Raw genomic sequence first — 18,684 nt, forward strand, 5'->3', positions numbered from 1 at the left:
AAGCGCTTGAAAACGGAAATGCGCATGCGCAAGAGTCAAAAACCAGTCAATGGACTGTGCGAACAAAGCTAATATCATAGAGGTATATATTAACATAGAGGGAGCCTATCTTCCGCGCTTCCTGACGACAAGATCTCTTGGACTGGTTTGCTGCATCTCTTTCTAACACATTGTATTGAAAATCTATGATGACATTTAGTGTGAAGATAGGCACGGAAGAGAAGGACAACTGTAGCAGCTTTACTATGCGTAAGAGTGAGACAGCACTAATCCAAATAAAAAAGATGGTGTCGTCACTTCGCTCTGAATGACACTCTCTCTATGCTAATATATAACTCTATGGCTAATATCAAATCTAACGATTTGGCTTCGCAATCTAACGAATTTTTGACAGCATTTTACCGATTTTATTTTTTTTCGTTTGGGAACACTGTTGTAAGGGCAACAGCCTCGGCAGTAAACGATTTCAGACTTGTTAAATTTAGCACTAAATATTATTATATATATAGTTATTTAAATAAGCACTAAACACAAATATTTCCGGCACAAGGCAAGTAAATCACAAAATAACAACAGAAACAGAACACCTGCAAAAGCTAATCGGTAATTCCCCGGTTTTCTCAGCGCCAACGAATACGAGCGTCCTGCTAAATTTCGGTGATTCCCCAAAAGCAACGACGTAAAAAAATAATAGATAAAGGCAGTAAGGGTTTAATGTTTCAATATTTTTTAAAAAGGAACGTCAAACACTGAGTTTCTAGATGTTTTGGATATAATATTGAAATATTGGGTGATTTTTAGGCTTACAAACAACTCCTAATATTGATATTGTTAATATTACGTTGAGAAACTAATAAAAAACAATTAAAAACAAAAAAAACACGTTTTTTATTGTTTTTTTTTTCGTTTTTTTTAGAATTAAAAAAAAACACGTTTTATAACATCACTACAACTAACACTGTCACAGTGGTAGTTGCCAAACTCGTCTGATACATCTTAAGCTGTGAAGCTATCAATATAATGCAAATTTACAGGTGGCTATGAATAATTTTTCAGCTCTACTAGTTTCATCTCTTTTTAACTTATGTTTTCTAGCTTTTGCAGGTTATTTAGCGCGCTCATCAAAGTAGTCATAATGGACGGGATATAAAAACACAGTAAGCTGTTCAAGTATTTTATTAAAAGGCTCATTCAAAAATACAACACACAAAAATAAACAAATACCTGTTACTGATCCTGCTGTAATCCCTGAAATCCAACGAAAAGACCGCACGAATATATTCGCTAAAGGTTCCACTCTGGAAACTCCTAGGAAAAGCTAGTAATATTCAGACGAGAAGAGTCCTTACCGTTTCTATCTTTCAATAAAAACTGTATACGCTACATGGAATATCCTATCTTTGTCCTAGGAAATTTCATATCCATGCTCACTCATCCGTGTCTCCCAGAGTGCGAGACCTACTACGAGTTGTAAAACATAATTATTCATCATTCATTGTTACTGAATGCAAATAACAGCATCTCATTTTTAAATTTTGTTTTTGCAAAAATTAAGTTCTTTATTTTTTTTGTTCAAAGCCATACAAAGCTTCTTAGGTATAAAATATGAGGTCTGTTCAGAAAGTAAAAATAAAAGGGCTGTGTAATATATGGATGAGGGATGTGTGAGAGTGCGCATCCGAAAAGCTAGATCCACCTTCAACCTGATGGGGACCGTGTTCAAGAGCCACTACCTCTCTCTTGATATAAGTAAGAATGCTGCGATGCTACATCTTCTCTGCCGTTTTTTATAATGTTGAGTCGCGGACCTTGAGCCAAGATGTGTGCAGAAAATTAGAAGCATTTGAGATGCGGCTGTATAGGAGAATATTCAAACTCCTATGGGCTGAGGTCTTCAGAAGAATGAAGGAGAACCGAGAAATACTGACCACTATAAAATCTCGAAAGTTATAATACTTCGGACACATTATGCGAAATGAATCCAGATATGCCATCCTGCAAGGAAAAATATTTGAAAAGCGAGGTCCAGGAACAAGATCATGGTTAAATAACCTCAGAACCTGGTTCAACATCTGTGAAGCTTTTCCGCACTGCTGCGAATAAGATAGCCATGATGATTGCCAACGTTCATCACGGATAGGCATATCAATTATATATGGATATCGCAGGGCTTACAGGCTGTCGCATGTGTCGAAAAAAATTTGGTATTTTAACGTGACGAAAACAAAGTTTCCCAAAATTACAAAGGATTTATCTGAGTCGTAACACCACAAAAATCACGTTTGGAGGAAACACAAACATCACATTTTTCGAAAGATTAGCATAAAGGATAAAAGATTACTTCCAGAGGACTCATTGAATTCAAAGCATAAAATGAGTATAAAAATGAAAGGGTCAGTGTGGAATTTGAAAGTTTTGTGTGACTTAACAATAAAACTAAATTTACAGGTCCCACAGTAAATTTGATTAAATTGTAATCATCTTTTAGGTAAGTATTGTATACCCATACCAGCTATCTAAGAGACTTATTAATATTTAGCTCAGCGGGGTGCAATAGCCTGAGGTGTGGAATTCCATAAACAAGGGATCATTTTTTCATAGAACGGGTATAATCTCTTATGAAATTCCACACCTCGTACAATAGAACCCTGCTGAGCTGAATATTAATGAGTTTCTAGATAGTGGCTTTACTTTCTGCACATTCCTCGTGTTTCCCAAATACTTTTGAAAATTGATTTGTTTATTCACGACAATTTCAAGGACATGGAATGAATACACATTTTAAGATTCTTTAAGAATTCATAGAATTGCTTTAAAGCCACAGTACAAAAGTTGCATCTAAGTTTCAGAACTACTTTTGCACGATTATTCCCAAAAATTTTTTCTAATGGGGTTGTCTTCTGTAGCCAAACAATAATTGAAATATGACCTATTTTTAATTGTGTTGAATCCATAGACAACACCACTTGAGCAAAAACCATGCCGCTGAAACACTGTCGTGAAATAAACATTGTGAAAATTCTGAACATTTTTTAGTTTTTAATTGAATGTTCTGCAACTATTGATAGACTGAGTCGAAGTTTGAGTTACCAAGGGTCATTGACGTGAATATGAACTTTTTGTTTCGCACAAATTTTCAGGAATGAGGAATTTATTCAAACATACTTCACAATCTACACATTAGTATGACGTCATCAAGCCATTTTTTGAGGTTAGGTCAATATTTTTTAAAATATAGCAAATTATCTATGGCCTTTCTACAGCAGTTCGTTAAGACTTACAAATTTTTAATTATTATGATAAGTATTCAAAAAAAAATGTATAAAACGAACTACCATATTAGTATCATAGATAATTTGAACAATTTAGAATCAAAATTTTGACCTACTCCAACAAAAACTTGGCTGTAACGTCACACACAGTTTATCTAGGGTGATTGAAACGCACTACTTTTTCGTGTTAGCGTAAAAAAACATTAAAAATGAGATACAGGATAATAAACCATTAGAGAGCATAGAGGATGTTAACTACTGAACACATTTTGAGCTTAGTAATCACTACGTGGAATTAGGAACAAAAATAATGCAGCTCTTTGAAAATTTTTCGAATTTGAAACATAATTAAATTAAATAACATCTACATGCAGATATTTTTACAATATTTTAAGTTTTGTTCAACTGTTTATTGTTCCTGTTATTGAATTCCACACAAAAATTCAGCTTTTTAAAACAGTTAGTATGAAATATACAATCTACAACAATGTCTATGGATACCATTTAAAAGTTTTCAATATATTTTTTTTTAGAAAATGACAGTATATTAGTTTTATATCTATGAAAAAACATTTATGCCCGGTTGCACGAACAGATCTTAAGCTTAAGTCAAGAATATCATAAGAATTAATATAATTATAATGTATTACAATAAGAATACCATAATATAATAATAGATATAATTGATAATAAGGTAAGAATCTAAAATTACAGTGCAACGTAAGTGATACTCAAGGAGGCCCTATCTATAAGTAGAGCTTAGCTAAGCTGGAGCTTAAGATCTGTTGGTGCAACCAGGCATTAAAATCCAGTCAATATCTAAAAAAATAACTAAAAACTATCAAACATCGCCAGACATTGTTGACATTTGCATTCGAATTAAAACAAAAGCTTTGAAATGTTATGAAAATATGATAAGATGTTTTTTATTTACCATAAATGGTGAATCCTTCCAACAATATTTTTTCCAATGAACCCAAGATCCTCCTAAGCTCAAATCCGATGCAAGAAACGATCCAAAAACGCTGATAGAGCAGTGAGTGTATTTCAAGTTACAGAAACAGCCTCTTTTGTGTAGAAACGGTACAAGCGATAGGGTGAAGCTTAAAATGAAAACTGAGGGATGATTTATTTTGCGAATAACATACACTGATGATACTTGTTGGCATGTAGTTTGGTAATGCTCTATCGCCATCTGATGTGCAGCTGCAGATATTGAGGTTGTTCTTATGATATGCGAAAATGTGTGGAAAATAAGCAGTTTTTGGGAAGGATGAAAAGATAAGTTGTTTTAAACTAAAAGGGAAGTTCCCTAGGTTGGCTGTATACCATATAGTTAAAAAACTCTAAGAAGTAAAACCACTTCTATGTAAATTGGTATATTTATTAAAACTTAAAAATCCCAATGGATTGAATAAAATATGTCCAATTCAGAACGTTTTCAGACCTATCGGTCCATCATCAGTGAATGTGCATACTTGCTAAATAGCCCCAGAACCAAACAATGGTTGAATTTAAAATTCAATTTACATTATTTAAAAATAATATTCAACAGGCTAAACGCCGATGTTACAGGATATTGCCTATGGGAACATGGTGAAACCATACCAAAACCTCAATCAACCATCTTAGGCCAACTTTGACTATAAAGTGATATCACTTTATAGTCAAAGTTGGCCTAAGATGGTTGATTGAGGTTTTGGTAGGGTTTCACCATGTTCCCATAGGCAATATCCTGTAACATCGGATTTTAGCCTGTTGAATATTATTTTTAAATAATGTAAATTGAATTTTAAATTCAACCATTGTTTGGTTCTGGGGCTATTTAGCAAGTATGCACATTCACTGATGATGGACCGATAGGTCTGAAAACGTTCTGAATTGGACATATTTTATTCAATCCATTGGGATTTTTAAGTTTTAATAAATATACCAATTTACATAGAAGTGGTTTTACTTCTTGTTAGAGTTTTTTATAAGTTGTTTTATTACAACTTCTGAATCTAAATGGCGAAACAAATTGTAAGAAAGCTGTAAAAATATGTAATCACTGTTTCTGTTACCATGAAATAAACTCAAATGCTCTAAAAGCTCCAAATCCTGATTATTCTTAATCCTTAAAAAATCCTCCCTCCTGTATTATGCTCTCCTATCCTATCCCGCGAAACAGCTAAACAATTCCTCCCTCCTGATATCCAAAATCCAATAAATCCCTCCTAAAATCCTTTTTTTGCAAATCTCTTGAGGAGATCCTTTTGACAAATTAAAGATTCCTCTTCCCTCCTATTGACGAGTAGGTGTTTAATAGAATTCTACGTCAGTTTTATCTTTTTTATTTCCAAAATCGTCCATCGCTGATACACAGGTTCAGCAAAGGTACCATAGACAGAAAAAAAAATTATACATTAGTGCCTAGAGTCTTATAGTATTTAAAAAATCAATTAATTTAAGTTTGAAGAATCCATTAGTGCCAAGAAACAAGGAAACGTTTCAAAACACTTCTAAGAAATAATCACTATTACTTACTTCCTTGGTTCTTTGCATGTGATTAATTAAAAAAAGAATTCGGAATGTACAACACACAGAACGGCAAATGGACAAATGAAATTATATAAAAAAAACATTAATAGCAATACCAATATCTTAAGCTATATTCTATTTTTTAGGCAAATTCCAAGAGTATCGTACCTAACCTAACAATTTCAAGTAATTATTCGTGCAAAATTTTACGCATTTCCAAAAAAATTGGAAAAATACTACTGTCATCTTATAAAACCGGAAATACTGTTAAATTTCGATCAAAATATATTAATAGTCAGATAGAATAGAAGAAATTCTGTACTTTCAAAGAATAAGATCGAATTACTAGATGTAATGTCTGACATGGAAAGATCTGTTTTCTTAAGATGGCGAATATTACGCCATGATTCCAAATGTCACAATTAAAAGCATTGTGAACTAAATATATTTCAATGAAGATGTTTTTTCAGTCCTACTGCAGCCAATTGGTAAATCTTGGTTCAGTTAAATTAGAAATTAAAAAATTTCTGCTCGGATCATACTCTGGAGGTGATTTTCATTGGAAACTAACATTCAATGAATGAATACAAATAAATTTTTATCATTCATAGTGTCAATTAGCCAATATCAACTTCTACAATCTAAGATCACGATAATCAACGGAAATATTTGCACATAAAAAAATACTTCAAGGAAATGCCTAATAGAATAACACAATACGTACATAATATCCACGGTTGGAAATTATGAACGAGAACGGCTCCTCGAGAAACTTCTATGCACAGGGCTGTATGTCGGCGAGCCCCTGTTGCGGGGTGAGAAAGATCGGCTTCTCGATCTACCTCCGGATCTCCTTTCACTGCCACCTTTGTCTTCTTTCACGCGGATGTAGGCAACTTCTCCCTTAATTTTAAAAATACAGCGTTAAACTTGATGAGCTAATGTTAAATGATGACAAATAAATAATTTCTGTTCGTATCTAAACTTGGGTCATTAAAAGACGTTGGTTGTAATGAATCAGATCAGATTTTTTGATGAAATGTTCCTGGAAGGTTATAGATCATGCAGATATCCACATTATTTGTTTATTAAAATTGCTGGAACATTTCTAAAGAGAAAATATCATTCTTCTTCACCAGTTTATGACATTACTTTAAGGATTATATTATATAACAGAGTATATTAGAAATCGTCATTGTAAAGGTAAAACTCATTAAGTGCAGTTTTAATGATTTTGAGTTTTATCTTTTATTATCACATTTATGATAAGATCTATTAGTCTAAGAGCTAGTGAACCCTCCGACTAACGGTCGTCCTGTAAGGCTAGAAATTTTTCTAGTGATAATTCATAGCACACCAAGGCTAAAAACCATGACCTGGCAGGCATCAGCGGTGCATGTGTATCTACCAGGTGAATCGAAAAGTGCAAATTTAAGGGATAAAATAAACTTTCTCCTGTAAGGTTTAAATTTAAGTATGTGTTTGAGTAAGTCATTTAGAAGAAATGTGTACAATGACAGGCGATTCTGAAGAGCATAAGACCTTGCCAGGCGAAGAAAAGTATTGGGTTTTTCCTAAAATTATTTTTTTTGCATCGAACAAATTTTTTTGAATCATTCCAAACAGAAAAGGTCTTTAGTGATTTTTCTCTTAAGTTAATAGTTTTTGTTATACAGTATGTCCCTGTAAGTTGTATCCATATGGAAAACTTTTTTATTATTAATTTTACGAAAAAAAGTTTTCTTTATAAAAAGGTCTGCATGGTCCAAAACCTAAGATTTAACCATCAAATATCAAATTTTTTGAATATTATACGAGGTATGTCAAAAAGTTTGAATTTCACTCAAGAGTAAAGTAGCTTTATTTTTAGTAATATTGGAAATTGCTATTGTGAAAAGTTGTTTGGAATTAAAAACTATATTTTAATATGCAATTACATCCTTCTAATTGAAAAATTTTTTTTTTTTGAAAAATTACGGATAAATTATTATTTTTTCAGTTATTTCAATTCTGATAACTCTTTTATTATTATTTTACGAAAAAAAGTGATTCTTAATAAAAAGTTCTGGATGGTCTAAAACTTAAAATACAACCATCTTATATCAAATTTTATCAATTTTATACGAGGTATGTCAAAAAAGATAAATTTAGATCAAAAGTAAAGTACCTTTATAGTTCAGAATATTTCAATTAGAAGGATGTAATTACATACTGAAACATAGTTTTTAATTCTAAATAACTTTTTCTAATAACAATTTTCGATATTGTGAAAAATAAACGTATTTTACTCTTAAGCGAAATTCATATTTTTTGACATACCTCGTATAAAATTGATAAAATTTGACATAAGATGGTTGTATTTTAGATTTTAGACCATGCAGAACTTTTTATTAAGAATCACTTTTTTTCGTAAAATTAATAATAAGAGTTAACTGAATTAAAATAACTGAAAATAAGGTTAGTTATCCATAATTTTTCAAAAAAAAATTTTCAATTAGAAGGATGTAATTGCATACTAGAATACAGTTTTTAATTCCAAACAACTTTTCATAATAGCAATTTTCAATATTGTGAAAAATAAAGCTACTTTACTCTTGAGTGAAATTCAAACTTTTTGACATACCTCGTATAATATTCAAAAAATTTGATATTTGATGGTTAAATCTTAGGTTTTGGACCATGCAGAGCTTTTTATAAAGAATAACTTTTTTTCGTAAAATTAATAATAAAAAAGTTTTCCATATGGATACAACTTACAGGGACATACTGTATAAGCGATTGAAAATTTTGAAAATTGCGAAAGCAGCCATTTTTAACCCTAAATCGGATATTTATCTAAAAATTTCAAATTTGCCAAGGTAGGTAGATATTCTTTAAACATTGATTGATGAAATCTCAAAGAGTATTTTGCAATACAATATCGGAAACCCCTTTGTTTTTTAATTGCTAATCAAGCGGGTGCAACACTGTAGTATAAGTGATGACGTTTGAGTTGGCATAAATTCATTATCTCGAGAATGAGCAAATTTCAAGAAAAATCCTCAGACAGGTCGATTTTTATTTTTAAATTAGGACTTTTTGGCATATATGTAATACTAGTGACGTCATCCATCTGAGCGTGATGACGTAATCGATGATTTTTTTAAATGAGAGTAGGGGTTGTGTGATAGCTCATTTGAAAGATTATTTAATTCTCTATTCACTAATATAAACAATAACAATTATTTATACAGGGTGTACAAATTTTTTTTTTATTAAATTAACTTTGATTAAATTTGACAAATAGAAGAAAAATTTTTTTTGTACACCCTGTATAAATAATTATGTTAATGTTTATATTACTGAATAGACAATCAAATAACCTTTCAAATGAGCTATCACACAACCCCTACTCTTATTTAAAAAAATCATCGATTATGTCATCACGCCCAGATGGATGACGTCACTAGTATTATATATATGCCAAAAAGTCGTAATTCAAAAATAAAACCTGTCTGAGGATTTCTCTTGAAATTTGCCCATTCTCGAGATAATGAATTTATGCAAACTCAAACATCCTCACTTATACTACAGTGTCGCGCCCCCTTAATTAGCAATTAAAAAAACAAAGGGTTTTTCGATATTTTATTGCAAAAAACTCTTCGGGATTTCATCAATCAACGTTTAAAGAATATCTACGTACCTTGGCAATATTGAAATTTTTAGCTAAATGTTCGATTTAGGGTTAAAAATGGCCAATTTCGCAATTTTCAATCGCTTATGTAACAAAAACTATCAACTTAAGAGAAAAATCACTAAAGACCTTTTCTGTTTGGAATGATTTAAAAAACCTAAAAAAAATTTGTTCGATGCAAAAAGAATAATTTTAGGAAAAATCCCTAATCTTTCCCCTCCCCTGGCAACGTCTTATGCTCTTCAGAATCGCCTGTCATTGTACACATTTCTTCTAAATGACTTACTCGAAACACATACTTAAATTTAAACCTTACAGGAGAAAGTTTATTTTACCCTGTAAATTTGCACTTTTCGATTCACCTGGTAGATACACGTGCACCGCTGATGCCTGCCAGGTCATGGTTTTTAGCCTTGGTGTGCTATGAATTATTACTAGACAAATTTCTAGCCTTACAGGACGACCGTTAGCCGGAGGGTTCACTAGCTCTTAGACTATATAGAGGAAAAATTCATTATAAGTTATAATACTCATATATCTTAATAAATGTGATAATGACAGATGAAACTCAAAATCGCTAAAACTGCAATTAATGAGTTTTACCTTTACAATGACGATATTAAAACCACCTACCTAAGAGACTAACTAATATTCAGCTCAACGGGGTGCTATTGTTCAAGGTGTGAAATTACATAAACAAGGGACTTTGCTAAAGCACGCAGATCCATCCCTTGTTTATGGAATTCAACACAGAAAAATAGCAGCCCTCTGAACTGAATATTAATTAGTCTCTTAGATAGCTAGTAGTACTAGTTTTCATAAATGGGTTTAGAAACTTGTTTGCAATTGCATGTATAAAAAATCAGTGTTTGATATAACAGAGTTTTACACACAGCACACTTCGGAAAGTCTTTAATTTTCCAGGCGAGGCTGGTGTGCAAAATTATACAAAAAGAGAAAAAAAGTGGTATCACAATTCCTTCTATGCTATTATTTTGGATAAGGTTTTTGGGATATGCGGGATAGGACTCCGTAACATTTTGCGGAAAATATCAATATATAATTCTGGTAGTTTAATAGGACTGTGGAAATGAATATGGCGGAAATATAAAGTAAAGTTGGTAAATATGGTTAAACCACTTTTTAGTTTAGAGGTAATGGATTATTGAAACGGTTATGTGTCATGCATGTACAGAGTACAAATTTTAATATTGATGGGCAATATTGATGCCACACTAGTAGCAACAAAGAAAATTGTACTAGGCCATCAAATATAAAAGTGTAACAGTTGTTACAGTTTAGTGGTTTAGAAAATACAGTGGTAGAGTATTTTACAACAAAGAAATTAGTCCTCTTAGTGGACCAGATAAATGTAAAATAAAATAAATTACCTCATGTGACCTAAATCTTGAATCGTCTAACTTCTTGATGGCATATTTCATGTCCTCATATCTCAAAAACTCCACTACACCTGAGCCATCTTTGAAGGAATCCGCAAAACATACATCTCCTGCTTCTCTCATGTGGTCTTTTAAGTCTTGCCATGATCCAGATGGTGGTAAGCCTATGAAATTGTAAATATGTTTCAATGTAGACATTTTTATAGCAAAATATTAATACAAACATAGGAAAATGTTTCTTCTGGTTACATTTTTGAAAGAAATATATTTGTGAAAGCTAACACATTCATACCAAGTTCTATAGCAATACAAAACATGTATACAGCGGTAAAAATATAAAACTTGCAGAAAAAAATAGAATTTAAAAAAATAATCTGACTAAAGAATCAAGAGAAGTGTTCAGATCAAGTCACATCCTTCTCTCAATTGGACCCGGTTATGCAACAAAGAACCAACTCACATTTTTTCAAAAATGGAGTTATTGGTTCGTACAGACTGTAAATAATATGATTCATGTTCTGTAATAACGAACCGAGTGTTCTGGTACATCATAGCCATCTACTGGAGGATAGAACCATATTGCAGATTAATAAATTCGGTTGTACAGGTTTTCAATTTCAAACCAAGTAACCTTGGTTCCTTGTTGCAGAACAAAGACAAAAAGACACCTGCAATAAATGTCTTTATGCCTTTAAAATAAAAATAACGAGTAGGTATTAAAGACAATAAAAACTAGGATATTGTTAGAAAATAGGAATTTCATTTGGGACAAGGTGAATTACGAAGAAAACAAATGAAACTTAATTTAAGGCAATAGAAGACGAAAAACGCTTCCTAAGAAAAATTCATGAAACAGGTCGATCTTTATTTTTAAATTACGTTTTTTTGGCATACCTATATATTATTATCATACTAGTAAGGCCATCCATCTAAGCGCGATGACATATTTCTTAAATGATAATAGGGATCATGTGATAGCTCATTTGAAAGGGGTACTCAATTCTCTATTCAGTAATATAAACATTGAACATAATTATTTATATAGGGTGTTCGAAAAAAAACTTAAATTAATTGAGACAAAAAGAAGAACTTATGTAATTCATTTAATGCAAAACTCGTTTAACTGTTGTCAAAAACAAAAAATAATGTTTATTTAACAAATAACTATTGTTTTTCGCTTAAATTCAATGTTAAAGCTGCCATCCACCTGCCTCTTGGCAGTTTAACATTTCATTTAAGCGAAAATCAATGTTTATTTTTCAAACAAATTTTCTTTCTGTTTTTTGACAGCAGTAAAATGTATTTAGAATTGAATAAATTACATTCATTCTTCTTTTTATGTCAATTTATTTAATTTAAAGAAAAAACATTTTTTGGACATCCGGTATAAATAACTATGTTAATGCTTATATCACTGAATAGATAATTAAATACCCTTTCAAATGAGCTATCACATGACCCCTATTCTCATTTAAAAAAATCATCGATTACGCCATCAAACTCATGTCGATGACCTCACTAGTACAATATAGATGATAAAAAATCGCAATTTAAAAATAAAAATCAACCTGTTTCGGGAATTTCTAATAGTGTTGCTTATGCCTTACTTTATGGACGCACTGTAGATGGATTACACAGAAATACAGATTTCGAACCAGACATGTTAATGTTACGTTTCAACCAAGTAATTTTTTTCTACCATACGAGTTAATTTTTTAGTTGTTTATTTTATTATTGCATTAAAACCCATAAGTTATAATAAAAGTGTTTGTTTTTGGGTCGGTTATTATTATTTTTATATCCAAATAATTTATTCAAACAAATAAAACGTTTTTCTTGAATATCTCAAAACTAACAATGTCAATTGGTTCCTTGTTACGGGGTCCAATTGGTCTGTCAAATACAGTTGTGATCTAAATGCAAGGTACACTGAAGACTGTAAATATGTTTTAAAATAAACCAGTTTTCAAGGTATTGTTTTATTTATCCAGAAACAGATTATGAAGACATAAAAACAGAAAGTTTGGCTTGTACAAAAACATTGTCAGCAGTTTCTAAAGTAATGACAACAGATGTGTGGGACACAGAAGAAATTCCAGCAGAAAGGAAAAAAGCAACTATATGTCCAATCCACAAAAAGAGAGACAAACTGTATACAAAAACTATAGAGGCATATCCTTATGCTGTGTGTGTTATCTACCCCAGCATATAGGGACCCATCTGCAACAATTGTATGTGGAGAATAGGGTTCAACCATGAGTTGTATCAATATTACAAATAACCCTCTATTGGGACTGTGCAAGTTCGGCAAAGCGACCTCTATTTCTACGCTCTGTACTTTTATTCGCACTTTTAATTATATTGGCCAATTATATTAGTCCTGGTTGCTGGATAATTGTCAAGACCATAATCCAAAAAAATAATAAGAAGAAAAAATAAGATGCAGGTTATGTTTAGCAAACGTAAACAATTGTATGTAGTAAATAAAATCAGTTATTAAAATGCAGTACTGCAAGCAAAATACAATTACAGTGGAACCTCGATAACTCGGATTAATCGGGACCGCGGCCGATCCGGGTTATCGAAAATCCGGGTTAGCCGGAGAATATAGTAAAAATTAATAAATAACCTCCATTACAATTACAAAAACATGAAACACATATGCACAGTACACATCTAAATTACGTATAGTTGTATAGAGTGTAGAGTTTTGTTCATTTCTTGGTAAAAAACTCAGTCATACTGTAGAGATGTACCGACACCATAATATGGTAGATCTGGATCCTGCGTACAAAAAAAAATTGATAAATAGCAAGCTAAAAATTTGTTATTAGCTTAAGGGTGTCTAGTCGGACAAACATTAATATATGGGAACACTGGAACAGGGGAAGTTTTAACTGTGGAACAGGTTAAAAATTTGGAACGGTCAGACCACGAAAACGGCACATGTATTTTTTCCGACAGAACAGACTTAAACTCTCCGAACAGAGATTAAACTCTCATGCAAAAATCAGACTGCTATTTATCACCAAATTGGCGTTTTAATGAGTGGAACATGTAGAATATGTCAAATGACAGGAATTATGACAGGTGATAAATAGCAGTCTGATTTTTGCATGAGAGTTTAATCTCTGTTCGGAGAGTTTATGTCTGTTCTGTCGGACAAAACAAATGTGCCATTTTCGTGTTCTGACCGTTCCAAATTTTTGACCTGTTCCACAATTAAAACTGCCCCTGTTCCAGTGTTCTCATATATCAAAGTTTATCCGACTAGACACCCTTAAGCTATTAATAAATTTTTAGCTTGCTATTAATCAACTTTTTTTTCATACGCGGGATCCAGACCTATGGTAGCATAATATCATATTATGATGCTGCAATAAATTTATTTTAAAGATTCGTCTTTATCAATCCTACCTAATGTTTCTAAATTTCTTTTCCATTGTCACTGCAACATTTTTACGTTTTGTTACCATTACGTAGACAAAGCAAACACAATCTGAAGCACGATTACATTACAGAACGGAAGTGATTAATAGGCTGTACTACACACAATACAAGAATTTTTAAATAGTCACGTCTTTTTTAAACAATGCTAAGACAGTTTGACATAAATAAAGAAAAAGGAATACAGACAGGTGTCTGTTCTTTCCAATAAGCTGAGACGGTCGCTCTGGCTGCCGCCGTGTGCATGAATCATTTTTACTATTGTACTTATGTGTTCAAATTACACAAATACACATTATCTCTGAAATATTATTTGGCCTACATACATTTTTATTTGATAAAATTGTTAAATTGTTTATTTGTTAAATTTTTGTCTGATGAAAATCGGTCCGGGTTAGCCGGACTTCCGGGTTATCGGGGGCCGACTTATCGGGGTTCCACTGTAATTAAATTTACCTTTATATAATAATTGTATATCATATCAATATTGTGGAGCAATATATAATTTTTCTGCCTCAATGACAGAAGGTATGAAATATACGTCAATTTGACAATTTCAATTGACAATATGAATTATTTAAGATATATGCAATACTTCTCCGCGACTCGCGCACGGTCGTTTCTCGTTTCCCTTTCCAAGTACTTGCACACCGCGAATAACAAATTATGCAAAAATACACAGATTGCTGTGGGCAGGTCACCTTATAAGAATCAATACGTACATTCCATGTCAAATCACTCAGGCAAAAAATTTTGGATTTCCGATTCTTCTGAAAATTGGTATATAGCTTCTGCGGGACGTAAAAATAAGATATTTAAGGTCAAAAAGTCTTCTTCTTTTTTCTCAAAATGTTATTTTATGCGATTTTACAGTGATTTGATGTTTATTTAAACAAATTTTCATTTTCTACCATAAAGTATCAATGAAAAACATAATATTTTAATAGAAGGGACTCAAAAATGTCATTATAACAAGTTATTTTGATGCAAAACAAGTTTTTGATAAAATTTTATAGTGTAGAAAACATTAAAATACCATTTTTTTACATTTTCCTCCATTCCCAAAATACATCATATTCGATTTGTCTGAAAATTTGCCCACAGATAGACAACATATAGGACTTTAAAGTGGTTAGAAGGATTTGAATTATATTACAATACCAAAAAAGTTACATGCAGTAATATCAGACTCAAAAGTATATTAGTGATCATTCAAGTATTACGTGACGTGATTTTTGAAGGAAGATTTTTGACCCCCCCTCCCCAACCAGCGTTACGTAATACTTAAAGATCCCTTAGTCTAATCAGGATAGCATTTGACCTTGCATGCCGAGCTGCCCAAAATTTTATTTTTCTAATCTTTAGGGGAATCAATAGTAGTCTAAATTTAAAATCACGAATGAATTCCTCCCTTACATTAGCTGCCATCTTGATTTTAAAGGAGAACCTGTTTTGCTCAATATATCCACCATTTTTAACTTTTTGTTTGACAAAAATGTTAGGAACCGAAATTGTTCCAAATAAATAGCATTTACAATTATTACAATTTCTTTTTAACAGTTTTTGTCATGAGGTCGATATTTTCGAGTTAATTATACTTACAGTAGATGCCTATATATTTGACTATGATATTGCATGTACCTTTTTTTGGTATTGTAATATACATAATTCAAATTCTTCTCACCACTTAAAGTCCTATGTTTTGGCTATCTACGGGCAAATTTTCAGCCAAATCGATTATGATGTATTTTGGGAATGGAGAAAAATGTAAAAAGCAGTATTTTAACGTTTTCTACACTATAAAATTTGATCAAAAACTTGTTTTGAATCAAAGTAACTTGTTATAATGCCATATAATGACATTTTTTGAGTCCCTTCTATTAAAATATTATGTTTTTCATTGATACTTTACGATAGAAAATGCAAATTTGTTTGAATAAACACCAAATCACTGTAAAATCACATAAAATAACATTTTGAGAAAAAAAGAAGATTTTTTTGACCTTAAATATCTTATTTTTACGTCATGCAGAAGCTATATACCAATTTTCAGACAAATCGAAGATCCAAAATTTTTTTTGCTCCAAAATTGAGTGATTTGAAATGGAATCACCCAATAACAGAACACTTAGGGGAACAATGGTGGGACATCGGCCAGTGGGAAGACCAAGGAAGAGGCTGACGGACAAAGTGAGATACTAAAGATATTGAGAGTGGATAGGGGAGAGCAGCCAAGGAAAGAGATGCTTGGAGTCAGATGTTGAGGAAGGCTAGGGCACAAATTGGGCTATAGAGCCATAGGAGAGAGAAAGAAATATAACACTGAAAGAAAAGGGATAAAGTCTTGTCATGATCCAGATACATCTAAGAAAATGTAAATGTGCATCAAAAATAGAAATTTTAAACGAAGACTTTATAGAGGTATTCGCACAGCATGCCCTGGATGTATCCTGAACTTACCCAGAGGGAGAACGCCTGCACATTAGCTGTTAAGAGGGAAAAATTTGACCTTATCGAAAGCTCAATTTTGTATTGTGCTCACATTCTCCCTCTGTATATCAGGATGTGCTGCATGAATATACCTTATATATATAGGAAACAACAGATATTACATGTTGTGGATACAATAAGCACTTCTTTGTAGAGACAACTATTCAAATAAGTTTAAAACCATAGATTATGACATGCAATGGAGAAAAAATCAATAAAAACAAATAAGTAAGGGTACAAGTCAGTTAACGAATTTGCATATTAATCAAAACGAACAAGGAGATTCGATAGCTTAGTTTATTAGTAAATAAGAAGTATTCACTTAATCCATTCGCTGCTGATCACATGCCAGCGTGTGATATGGTTACTTCAGTCAGGTGCTGTTCACCTGCCAGAGAGTGATATGGTTACTTCAGTCAGGTGCCGTTCAACAGCATAGCTCCTAGCTGAGTTCCATCCTCTTCAATAGACAGCGAATGAGTTAAAAAACTTTTGTTTTCATCAACGCAAAGCAGGTTTCTACATAATTCCAGATTAGCATGAGGAACTTTGAATTTGTTCCTTGTTAATCCTCTCTTTTAATTGCTAGATATATTATATTGGTGTGACAAACACTACATACATCCTTGAGCACTCCTCACAAGGAGCACAGTCCTGTTGAAAATATTGAACAACTGAAAACTGCAGATTGATTCTGTTTTAAATCTGATAAATAAATAAATACAGAGTGTTTGATACTTTGAGACTGATATACAGTGATGGAAAATAGCTCAAAAGATGAAAAACATAATACATTGCGAAACAAAAAGAGATTAAACTAGTTGAGGCGGAAATTATCGTTAAACGTATTAATTAACATTATATTACATAGTTTCCCATCTTTAGACGTCTGTGACAAGAGTATTTTATAAAATTCTACTGTCACAGTGCTTCTCTGATACGTCTAAAGGTAATGCAATGTAATAATTCGTTTATAATTTCCAGACGTTTATAATTTCCACCTCCACTAGTTTCATCTCTTTTTGTTTCGCAATGTATTGTTTTCCATCTTTTGAGCTATTTTGCCAGTTATTAGCGCGCTCACCACTGTATATTCAACGCAGCAGGATGCTATTGTTTCAGGTGTGAAATTACATAAACAAGGGATCATTTCATAGAACAGGTACATCCCTTGTTTAAGGAATTTCACACCTAAAAAAATAGCACCTCGCTGAGTTGAATACAGCATTTAGGTTGTCGTTAGATCAGATAACATCAAAATAAATTCGGTTTATTTTTTTCTTTGGATAAAATGAAAAGGTGAATTAAAACTTACCTGTAACAAGAACCCTAAACTGTGATCTTCTAGCCGGTGGTCCCCTAGAGCCTCTGCCTCTTTCGCCGCCTCGACCTCCTCTAAAGCCGCCTCCACCACCACCACCATGGCCGCCGCCTCCGCGAGGAAACTCTACTCGTAATCTATACCCGTCATAATCGTAGCCGTCTCTAGCGTGGACAGCATCATCTGCATCTCTGTTAAAATTCACAAATTTTAATTTCATGTTAATTTAAAATACGTACAAACTTACCTTGGATCCTCGAATTCGACAAATGCAAATGGCGGACCGCGTCGGTTTTTCAGATCGACAAAAGTTACCTTTCCGAATTTGTAAAAGAGATCCTGGATGTCCTTGGTGCGTATATCTGGGGGAAGATTGCCAACGTATATTCTACAATCGTTACGACCGGGACCAGACATTTTCTTAAGAACTTTTAAAAGGTAAGATAAGTTTTGTAGGTTTTGCACCAGAAAGCCGACACAACAGGAAAAGCGAAGCGGCGGCGGGCGGAGAGAAACAAGATTGCAAAAAGCTGCGCACTAGCGCACTGCGCACTCACCGGA

General features: G+C 32.6%; 1 protein-coding gene across 1 annotated transcript; it reads right to left on the reverse strand.

Annotated features, from left to right (window-relative positions):
- Positions 1 to 5,589: 5,589 nt before the first annotated feature.
- Positions 5,590 to 18,644, reverse strand: LOC126888433 (serine/arginine-rich splicing factor 1A). Its single transcript, XM_050656688.1, has 4 exons — positions 18,371 to 18,644; positions 18,118 to 18,314; positions 10,857 to 11,029; positions 5,590 to 6,695 (listed from the first exon to the last, which is right to left on the reverse strand). The coding sequence occupies exons 1-4, from the start codon at positions 18,538 to 18,540 to the stop codon at positions 6,537 to 6,539; spliced, it is 699 nt and encodes a 232-aa protein (XP_050512645.1). The 5' UTR covers positions 18,541 to 18,644; the 3' UTR covers positions 5,590 to 6,536.
- Between the last annotated feature and the right edge of the window lie 40 nt (positions 18,645 to 18,684).

This window comes from Diabrotica virgifera, chromosome 7 (assembly GCF_917563875.1).
Source record: "Diabrotica virgifera virgifera chromosome 7, PGI_DIABVI_V3a".
Taxonomy (NCBI): domain Eukaryota; kingdom Metazoa; phylum Arthropoda; class Insecta; order Coleoptera; family Chrysomelidae; genus Diabrotica; species Diabrotica virgifera.